Consider the following 11,907-nt stretch of genomic DNA (forward strand, 5'->3'; position numbering starts at 1 on the left):
CAATTGATACCCCAGTCCTTTGAACAGCGTGACCAGATCTCCGAAATTGACAGAATCCAAGTCCATTGGTGAAAACCTCTCAACTTAACCATGCAGATAGACTAACTCACCGGTAGGTGCCTTTGAAAAGTAGCCCCATGATGGAACACAAGAACACATAATACATCATACATCTGTAATATTTTTCAATACACAACACAACACAAAACCAAACATTATTAACAAAATATCCGAAACCTCACTAAACAATACCCGAAAAATGACTAACCCCACAACTAATTAGCTACTACCCTCATTTATAGTCCCCATAAATCTCATCCTACAACATGTATCACAAATAAAGGACATAAGCAAAACAAGTTTCAACAACAATGTACTTACTAATCTCCATGGCGGACGCAGGTAGAACAATGAAGTTTCAATGGAACTGCTTCATGGAACAATAATGATGACAACATGGAGACGAAACGTTGTATTTTTTGGAGGAAAAACGTAAGTGCTAGGGCTTCCTATAATTGTCTGTGACTGATATGGGCTCATTGGCATATCTCATAAGAACCGTTGCACAACGTTTTTCGAAACAACGTCGTCTTAGTGCACAAGGACCAATATGTCCCATAACTTTCTACAACGAACCACGTCAGCCCCGTTCACAGCATCTTGGAGACACGTACCCACTCCTATGCCACATAAGCGCCACGTAATATGAATCCGTAACATGTGACGAAGCAAATTGAACGGAGGGACCCATTTGTACGGCGTTTTAAGTGGTCAGGGATCGTTTTGTATTTTACAGTTCCAAGGGAGTAAAATGTCCACAAATTAAAAGTTTAAGGACCTATTTGTCCTTTTTTCTAAAATTAATTTTCAAATTTTATATAATCATCATCACATACATACCATAAATTAAAGTAAAAACTAAAATATAATATAATATTAATTATTTTTACTAATTATTTTACATATATCATATATATTATACATTAAAATTATATATATACCAGAGTAGGTATAACCTAAAGTCCTAAACCCGACTTCGTCCCACTCCGCCCAGGATTCTGTCCCACTAAAAACCCGCCCCAAACAAGTAGAAGCGAGATAGATATCCACAAGTTCGAATAATATTACCATCTGTCCATCTCTAACTATATTGTCTTAAAAAGTATTAAAATTAAAGTAACGTCTCTTACTATTTAGCAACATTTTTTAATTTAAAAAATAAAAAATATTACCAAAAATATATAAAAAAACAATTTTAATTTTATCAACACTTGTATAAAATTTCACCTAACTAATTTTATTTTAAAATGTTTAATTTTCAATTTTATGTATTGTTTTTATTTTGAAATTTTTATTTCCAGAATTTAATGAGAAAATATATAGAAAGATATTTTTTTTCTATTTACTCTCGTTTAGTCACAATCTTAAAAAAATAAAATACTGAATATAAGAATGAAAATAGAAAGACAGTAAAATCTTCTTTTCTTTTTTTTTTTTTTGCCTCCTTTTTGCATGACAAAACAACGATGTTTACAAAAAATAATTTTGTAAAACGTTTTATGTTACGTTTTCTTTTAAAGCGTTTGCAAAAATTGCCTATTGAATTGCAAAAATTCATTTCCAGATATTTCATAGTAAGATGGTGATCATCCAGCTCATACATTAGAAGAAAGCGACCCATAATGACAACCTACGTAAAACATACTATGTTAAGACACGAATTACATACATCTGGAATACGATAGGCTCTTGGCTGCACCAATACATGAGCTTCAAGAGAAAACTTTATTTACAATATATTACTTCATCCGCTAGTTTGAATATAAAACTTAATCTAGTATCAATATTATGTAGATTCAGAGGGAGTATATATCAGCGAGTGAGCTTAAGTTGCTGCTCGATTACACCCAAGCAGTGAAAGAAAGCCCGCTTAGAAGTTAGGTGACCTAGACTTTGTCATCATCACCTGGTTGAAGCAGCCCTGTAAAATCAAATAAGCACGTTCAGGGGGGAAAAACATTAATGTATATGAGCTACAAACAGATATTAACTATGATAAGCCACCATGGTTGTTTGATCCATAGCCTATATACGGCTGCTAAATATGGGCAAGATCTCAACCATTTTGTTTCTCCCCCAATGTCTCAGGCTATCTAGTCTTTGGGTTTTACACTGCAATTTGTTGTGTCACATGCCGAGGTGCACTAAAACAAGCAACAATTAAGCACATAGCAAAGGGAAGATATCCATTTCTATTATCTATTACTAATTTTACAACCAAAATGTGCCACATGTCACTTCAAAATTGCAATTGAAATCAAATCTTTACTTTCAAAATTTAAAAATTCTCCTCTCTTCCCTCTCCCTTTCTCTATCTATCTCATTCCTTCACCCACTCTATCTCTCTTACATATATCAATGACCAATTACAAATTTGACAATTAAAATGTGCAACATAACATTTTCTAATTGCATTCAAATTAAATTAAAATTAAAATATTAAAATTGAAATATAACTATATTATATATTATATATTAGTAACTAATTTAATAACCAAAATGTGTCAGATACTTTTTTATTAAAATTGAGAGAATATTTCTCTTCAAAATTAATAAACTCCCTTCCTACATTCTCTTATCTACCTCTCTTTTTCTATTTCTCGCTATCCTTTTTACTCTATATATAATTTATAATTTATATTAATAATTTGATAAATCAAAATATGTCACCAGATATCTTTTCGTTACAATTAAAATAAAATTTTTCCTTTTAAAATTAACAAACTTCGTCCCTCATTCTTCTTTATCTTTTTCTCTCTTTTCTTTCATTTTCTATTTTTCTCTACCTTTCTGTTCTACAAAAAATAAAATTAATAAAATAATATAATTCAAATAAAAAATATTATTATTATATGCATATTTTTTAATTTTTTTATTTAGTTTTAAATTTTTACTACTTATCTTTCTAATTTATACTTTCACTTTTCTTCCTTCAAATATTTATTATATATAATTTAGAGATAATACTAATGTTGTGATTAAAATTTAGAATCAACATTAAGTTATTTAAAAATAATTAATTTTGAGTTAATCTTATAACTATCAATATAATTTTTTTTATGTTAATATCTAATTATATTTTTATATACATAGGGAGAAAAAATATTATTTTTAAATAACAAGTATAAGAATTAATTATTTTATTTGTGCAATAGACTTAACACCTAATCAAATGTAAAAGTATACACATTAAATTTTTTCAAATTTTAGATAAGGAATGTTAAAATTAATTTAGTAAAAAAATTGAACTCTTTCACATGAAAATAATAACTAAAAATCTTATTATTTGACTTTTTTTTATCTACGGAGATCCTGGTCTTCTTAGCCGACATAGACTTTTGTCCCCTACGATATTTTTGTAAAGATAGTTTAATTCTATAAATATTTGTGCCATAATCTATAATGTCAGAACAAAACCGACAGTTTTAAAATATTTATATTCCCGTAATATTATTACGGGTAAAAATACTAGTTCTTTAACATATCAACGCCAACTTAAATTGGTGGTGCTCTTCATACCTACTAACCTACCTAGGGTAAACCGGGGAGAATGGTGCCATAAAAAACTTAAATACCATTGTGATTTAGAATCTCAAAGCATTCAATACATGGTTCCCAGAAAGGGCAAGAAGATTCAAAGAACAATATTAACAAACCTCAGCAATGGCCTTCGCAGATGCTCTAGCTTATCCATGCCATCTGATAAGATACCGTCAGAGGCTGACCTGTCTAAATCACTACGCATTGTTTCCGCAATGTCTTTCAGTCCCTGCAAGTAAATCAGGATCACTGAGCATACTTTAAGCAGCAGCTTTCAAATTTAGTTTTTATCAAGTAGACAAATACCATAACCTTCTGTAAAAACTAGTGTCTTAATCATAGAAGATTATTCGGAGACAAGTCTGGATGATGGCGCATCAGCTAAAGTGAAAACTGAAGAGAATTTTCCACAATAGAAATAACTCCAGACCGCTTATTTGTTTCATTGGACAAATGTAACAGTTAAAAGTAAAAAATTTTCTGTGAAGATCTAATTCATACGGGAAGAGACTTCAGCAAATAAATATGTGAAGGATTTTCACCATTAACAATGAGAATAGGAATTAATAAATAAATTGAACCAATTAAATTTCATATTCACAACCATATTAACAGAGTAATACAAAGTCAATGTTCCACTGGGAAGAAAATAAGAGTAGAAAAAACTGAGTTAAAAAATACCATCAGACTTGGAGCTCCCTGATATGTGAGAACACTACGGGATTTTGCAGAAATCCTCAGCCGCTCCTGCAGATTATTCATTAATTTACATCATCAGATTATCCAAACAGGACAATGGAGAGATTAATCAATGATTAAGCCACCAACAGAACGATAAATTGTGTCAGAAATAGTAATTTTAAATGTCAACTATGAGTACTTCAATTTGTCCATGTCTCTCACTGTCACTTTAATACTCAGATGATCAATGATAGTCCACATTCTATACAATTTGCATATTCAGAAATCCAAACATAATTAGAGAGGAAGAAACAGCAAAGGTGAACATGATTAAATGAATCCAACCTGCAAGAATTCAGGTGGTTTGTGGGTTTTCCCATGTACGAAGTCGATGAGGTACGCCAAACCTTGATTTGCATCATCCTGAAGCAACCAGAATACTGGATCAGTATTTGTTTAGGTGAAAATCTTATACTAAGCCCGCATGGCAGTGTTTCTAGTAGAGAAAACCTAAAATTTCTTTCCATCTCATGGTGACATGGTGAACTTAGAATAAAAATTATGTACATATCATTTAAATACAAATAAGCGTAGGAAAAGCTTATGACAAAAGGTCAGAAATGGCTTTCAAAACTTAACAAGGACATATAAAATGTTTTACCTGCATGCCACTTAGTGTAGCCAATCTTTCATCCTGAAATACAGACAATGAATAAGATAAGAGGCAGCACATATATAATAAAGACACATAAAATGTAATATTTAACACTAAATACATCATTTTAATTTGAATGAAAATTAAAATGCACTCAACTCCAAAATCTACTTCAAAATTTTACATTAGCAAGGCGACAATGACAACTACTAACAAGCCAATGCACGAAATCAAACATACCAATGATCCCACTGTGTAATGCAAGATTCCCAAGTCATCATGGAAATTAGTAATTGTACTTCGAACCCCAGCAACCTGCATATCACGATGTTAACCATTGTTATTAACTTACTATTATCTTCCTTTCTCTAGTGAAATCTACAAACTATAGCATACACAACACAAATGAGTATGGCATTGGCAAACTACATTGTCTGGGACAGGAACACAGCTCACTTAAATGAGCTCATTAGAATCGTAGGGTAGGTTATAAATGAAACGATATGCATCTACAAATATATTTTGTTTTAAGTATTTTAAACCATATCTAGATGCTCAGAGTAATGCAGGAAAATTTTTCAGTGATTTGATTAAAGTAACCAAGTCAAATGCTGTCAGGTTTGAAAGTTCAGAATTTAGAATTAAAAAAGAATGTTTACTTGGTTTGAACTTTTATGATTCAAAGGTCAAATAGTACGTAAAAATAATAATTGCATGGTTAAATATTGTCAAACTGAATTTGTTGCAGGGATTCGATATATAAATGGAGCTTAAGGAATAAGGTAGAAAGAGCAAATGGTGACTTGGTTAGGAGATGTTAAGAAAAATCTATAGTTTGATCTTAACAATTACATTTGAAATCCTTGGGCCGTCAAGAGAAACCAAAACCGATGCTCCTAAAGAGCTTGTGAATCATTTGGAGAAAATATTTCATAATCAAAGACAAAATGTATCACACATAGACTAGTAACATCTCAAAATCAGATAGACTGAATTCTCAAAATGCCTTCCACAGGAAACCTGATCCTGCTGTTTTGTAGTGTTATGAGTACCTGCGCCTATTTAAATATGTAATTAAAGATGTACTGCATGTATTGTAATTAGCATGTTTATGACTTATGATCTAAAACTGATTGCATTGTGAACATGTGAAAATATAAGAATATGCATGTAACGAAAGACATACTTCATCCTTAATTGACCGTGCCAATTCATTCTGCTTGAGCATTTTGTCATCCAAATGTTGGATCCTCTGTGTCAAATGCTTCTTAGCATCCTGCCAGCAGAAGAATTGAGAAGATGAGTTCTAAAACATTTACACAGATTAGTTTCCATGTTAAAACAAAGGTGCTTTGATACATATGTCAACATGTCTGGATCATGGCGCCACATGTGACAAAAATATTTCTAGCCATTTGGAAAAACACTTTATCCTGGAAACACAGTTTCTTCTTAATGGTCTATTGTTCCTTAAGGTCAATTAGCTATTCTGCTCCCTTTTTATCTTTCCAGTATTTCATGAATCAAACAGATCTTGAACTAAACATAGTTTAGACCATTGTTTGAAAATAGCTACCTCCAGGTAGCTCATTGATCAGAAATCAGGCCATAAAAGATTTAAAAGCTTTCATGGAGTTGGGAATCCTACATAACATAAACTTCAAATCATCCAAGTTTTTAAGGAACTTTCACCCTAACACTCATGGAAACTTATTAAATTCTTGATGACATTTTCTCTTGATTTTATACTAAGTTTGAAGCTTGCATAGACTAAATATTCTATCCAACTCTACACTGTGCCTATAGACATATACTACATCTTATCTGTGACCATAATAATCATTAATGATATTTTTCAATAGAAATCAACTCAAACATAAGTGAAGGCACATAGTATTCAATTCAGCTGTGCTAAATGGTATGAAAATACAATAAAATCACATGCAGTTAACAGAAACCTACAGCAATGACATCTGAGGCATGCTGCAGCTTTTTTGTCAAATCTGAAACAGCTTTTTCCATACTACGTTTAGTGACATACATAAGATCTGAGAATGAGATTCCCTGAAATTGGAAAGGGAAAGAAAAAGAATCAGTATCACAAATAATCATTGAGGCCACAATGATAAAATGGAAAAATCTATTCAAAAGAATTCTGGGTGATTAAAATAGCTACAATTTGCAACCTTAAATGAAAAAAGATTTTGAAACAATAAATGCTCATAAGTCAGCAACGTACCAATGGAACTAAGAAAAAAACAAACCAAAACCAATTCCATACCTTCCACCACATGTAACCATAACCCACAACACCCAATGCAGCTGCTGGAACCACAAGTGAAGATAAGTTACCTGCAGAAAAGGATAAACCCTTAAAAAACAAGGAATGGGGCAGAAAAAATAAGAGACTCTGAAAAAATACCACATGGCAAAATTAAAAAAAAAAAAAAAAAAGAAAAAAGATGCCACTATATATATTACTTTCTCCAGAACCCCCATTGAGTACTGTAATTGGCCTGCTTGATGTTAACTGCCGAACTTCATTTGCCAATCGACGCACCTAGTGTAGAAATCCAGCAATAAGTTAAATAATTTTTTCAAGTGTATTCCGGAAACAAAGGCATTTATACCATGATCAACCAGCCTGTTACCTGCGCAGCAATGGCATCAGCATATTCACCTTCACCTTCACTGTGATCGCCAGATTTTTCCCATCCCTTCACCAACAACTAAAAAAACAATAAAAGAAGAAAAAAAAAAACTTAGAAGTGGGGAGAAAAAGAAAGGAAAAAAATTATTATAGAATCAGAAACAAATACCAGTATGCACGACAAAGTGCAAATCCTATAACTAATTTATCAAAAAACAGAGACTACCAAAACAACTATATATACTAGCTTTTTTTCCCTTTTCTGGTACACAACTATATAGCTCTAGTATGACACGAACTCTCCAAAGTTCAAATTTGCGGGAACCAGAGCCATACTCTGTTACAACTACCACTAACCTAGAAAAAAAAAAGAGCGATCATTCGAAACCCTAATTTCCCTATTCCAACACAACCTCCTCAATTTCAATACCAGTGCACTAAATACATCACCAGAAAAAAAATAGATTGCAATCAAAGCATATTTGCAATTGAATTTCAAAATCAAAGAAGAAAAAGAGAAAAAAAATAAAAATAATAATAATAATAATAATAATAATAATAATAATAATAATAATAATAATAATAGAAGACTTGATACAGACAATGAAGTGAAGGATGTGAGATTATGTAAGCAATACCTGGAGCTCGCCAATTAAATCGGAAAGTTTACCGTTCTTGATGAGGACGGTACTGGTGTAGCCTGAAAGTGAGAACACAGTGGAATCAGATAACGTGAGGTAGGTGTATATAGAGAACAAACTGGTTGCGTTGGGTGCATATCCGATTCAGAAGAGAGAGAGATACCAGCTCCAGCTATGATGAGAATCTTGGAGAAGCCGATCCCGCTTTGCATAGCCATAGCCATGGTTACGACTTACGGAGAGAGAGAGAGAGAGAGAGAGAGAGAGAGAGAGAGAGGGGTAGGTTCCGACGCCCTGTCCGCTTCTATAGTTGATTTTCTTCTTTCTTTTTTATCTTCTGGGTCGAAGCTATGAAAGTTGCTGACTGCCTGAATCAATCAAGGTTGCAAAAACCAAACCGGTTAAGTGAATGGTCCAATCAAAATCAAGGTTCTGAAAACCGAACCGGTCATCGAACCGTTCTGCTACTAGTTCACTGGTTTATAGGTTCAACCGATTCGACCGTGGTTGAACCGAAAAAACCGTTTTATAATAAAATAATAAATATAAATAAACTGATATCATATAACCATGCAGGCAAACTCAACAATTATATTGAATTAGAAAAAGTATAAGGTATAGTGTGAATAATTCAACCATCAATAAAATAAGCAAATTCACAACCATTAAGAAGGAAGATTGAATTAGTGAGAGGGTGAGCTTCTTACAACAGAAAAGAGGGAGAATTGAAACAACAATCAACGAAACAAACCAAACAATGCTAGCTGCCCCTTTCTCTATTCCTCTATTATAAACACACCAAATATAGTTATAGTCTAACAAATTTCAACAAATCCAAATTAATATACTCACTAGCAAGAACAATCTCAACAGCAAGAATCACAATAACAATAATTTAATGAATTAACAAGAGCAAGATTGGAATAGAAAAACCAACATCCTAATAACAAAAAACAAAAGCAATCTATATCCCAAGAATCACAATAACAATTTAAAAAATCAACAAATTAACAATTAAAAAAAAAACACAGCAACCCAATAATCTGAAGAACAATAATAGGTATATGAAACAAACAACAACAAAACTTGAATAGAAAAATCCAACAAATTCAGCCACAGCAACCCAACAATTTAACAAATTAAGACAACAGCAGCCCAATAATTTAGCAAATTATCAACTTAACAAGTTCAATAACAAAAAATCACAATAAAACCAAAAATATTAAAGTAAACAGAGCAACAACATAACAGAAGTAAAAGGGTGAAGCATATGAATCTTCTAAATTGAAACAGTTATATGATGAAGGTATAGACATAGGGTTCCTGGAGAAGAGGTGGCTGGACCGTTGAGGAACTGGAGAAGGAGTGGTTGAACCGTCGCGGAACTGGAGAAGGGGTGGCTGGACCGTCGCGTAACTGGAGCCGTGGAGGGTGGAACGCGGCGGAACTGGAACAGAGGAGTGTGGAGCGCGGCAGAACTGGAGAAGAGGAGGGTGGAGCGCGGCAGATCTGGAGCAGAGGAGGGCTGGAGCGCGGTGGACCAGAACCGACGCGGCGGAACAGTGGCTGCTCCACGGAGAAACGACACGAGACGAGTTGCAGTGGGACGGCAGCTTCGAGCATATGCGATGCGATGCGACGCGACGGCTGAGACGAGCGGAGACGACGCTAAAGCAGTGGGGCGACAGCTAGACCAGATTCGACGGCGGCGGTAGGACGGCGGCAGTGATAGCTTGAAGGAGAGAGTAGCGATGGAGGCTAGGGTTTTTTCTTTTGAGAGAGGGATGCAGAGGGAAGATGAGTGAGAGACAGAGAGGGAGACGGTGACTTGGTGTTGGTGACAAGGTTTTAAAAACCGGACCAGTCATTGAACCGTTCTAGTTACTGGTTCACAGATTTATTGGTCTAACCGTAGTTCAACCGGAAAAACCGTTTTGAAATAAAATAATAAATAAATTAAAAACATCTGTATTATTATCTTATAAAAATATATTTTATAATTAAAATTAATAACTAAAATTATCAGAACACATTTCAAAAACATTTGAAATTCTTCCGAAAATATATACATTCAGCTGTGCTATATATAGATTGCTAAGCCTTGTTCTCTCTCTGAACTGCTCAAAGCTCATCAAACTAAGATGGAAGATTCTTCACAAAGGGAAAGTTAATCTAGCTTCAAATTTCCAACACCATATATTATTATTATTATTATTATTATTGGTGTAAGGTAAGTTGAGTTAGTTGATAAGCAGGTATGCAGTTGTGACTGGAGCAAATAAAGGAATTGGATTGGAAGTAGCAAGGCAATTGGCTTCAACTGGAGTGAAGGTTGTGTTGACTTCAAGAGATGAGAAGAGAGGCCTTCATGCATTGGAGACACTCAAAGATCTCTCAGATTTTGTGCTCTTTCACCAGCTTGATGTTGCTGATCATGCAAGTGTTGCTTCTCTTGCAGATTTCACAAACTGTTTGCTCTAGGGAACCAGAGAACATACTTATTGGACCAAGCAAGTAATGCTTAACTAAAACTGTGAGACCTAACTGAATATAAAGTAATTACAAGCATGTGACATGGCAACATAATGCGAAATGGGTACCCAATGCCCAGCAACTGGCTAGTTCAAAGCACATTAACAACATACTAAAAAAATTTAACAAATAATCATTCAATGATTTCAACAAAAACACCAAGCAGCGGCAGCATAGCAGAGCCACAAAACACACAACAGCACACCCAGAACCCAGAATCCACGGCAGCACACCCAGAACCCAGAATCCCCGGCAGCACAACAGAGCCACAAAACACACAACAGCACACCCAGAACCCAGAACCCACAGCAGCACACTAAAGCCAGAGCAAATCAATGATTTGAACAAAAACACAAAACCCTATAATCATTCAATGATTTGTTAATTTCTGAACAGAGAGTCAGAGAATAAGATGAAAAACGAAGAACAACTGCACACCAAAGCCACTGACCTTCGAGAGGGTGACGAGGCGACGGCGACGGCAACAGGACGAATCTGATGGAGGATGGGCACCAAGCAAGGAAGAAGACAGAGAACGGGGGTTCGATTTGGATAACGCCGACAGTAGAAAGAGAGACTCCTCAAATGGCCACGGACGGTCGCAGTGGGTCACTGAGTTCGGCGGCGGTGGAAGCTAGCTAGGTTTTCCCCTTTTGTTTTCTTTGGTGCAGGAACGAATGAAAGTAAGAAAGGAACGCGAAGAGACAACGCGTTTTCTTCTTTTTTATTTTTTATTTTTTTCCTCTCAAACGACGTAGCATTAGGCAAACCGGCCGGTTACCGGTCCGGTCCAACCGACCGGTTCTCGGCCGGTTCAGCGGTTTTTATCCGGTTCTATCATGAACGGTTTCTAATGGTGGACCGAACCTTTTACAGCACCAGTTCCCGGTCGCATCGGTTCAACCGGCCGGTCTGGCCGATTTTCAGAACCATGGTTGGTGACGCTCTTTTTATTTTTTTCAATTTTCTTTTTTTTAATTTAAAATTCAAAACGGTGAGTTGAAATGTGAAAACCGGTCGGGTCCCATTCGGTCCGATCGACCGGTTCCCGGCCGGTCCAATAGTCCAATTCCGGTTTTTGAAATGAGCGATTATGCTATTTGTCCGAACCATTTTTCTTATCGGTTCACGGTTCGACCGGTTCAACC

General features: G+C 34.8%; 1 protein-coding gene across 2 annotated transcripts; it reads right to left on the reverse strand.

Moving 5' to 3' along the window:
• Window positions 1-1,599: 1,599 nt before the first annotated feature.
• LOC112712438 (uncharacterized) lies at window positions 1,600-11,479 on the reverse strand. 2 transcript variants are annotated; one of them, XM_025765332.3, is made up of 14 exons: window positions 11,211-11,479; window positions 8,391-8,595; window positions 8,225-8,286; window positions 7,588-7,665; window positions 7,418-7,496; window positions 7,218-7,288; window positions 6,899-7,000; window positions 6,123-6,212; window positions 5,177-5,251; window positions 4,943-4,975; window positions 4,627-4,704; window positions 4,282-4,347; window positions 3,717-3,829; window positions 1,600-1,981 (listed from the first exon to the last, which is right to left on the reverse strand). In XM_025765332.3, exons 2-14 carry the CDS (start codon window positions 8,449-8,451, stop codon window positions 1,963-1,965), a joined length of 927 nt encoding a protein of 308 aa, XP_025621117.1. In that variant the 5' UTR covers window positions 8,452-8,595; window positions 11,211-11,479; the 3' UTR covers window positions 1,600-1,962. The 2 variants fall into 2 exon arrangements, with proteins under 2 accessions (XP_025621117.1, XP_072060062.1); XM_072203961.1 differs by having other exon boundaries at window positions 8,391-11,119; window positions 11,211-11,465.
• Window positions 11,480-11,907: the final 428 nt, after the last annotated feature.

The sequence above is a fragment of the Arachis hypogaea genome, chromosome 9 (assembly GCF_003086295.3).
Source record: "Arachis hypogaea cultivar Tifrunner chromosome 9, arahy.Tifrunner.gnm2.J5K5, whole genome shotgun sequence".
Classification (NCBI taxonomy): Eukaryota; Viridiplantae; Streptophyta; class Magnoliopsida; order Fabales; family Fabaceae; genus Arachis; species Arachis hypogaea.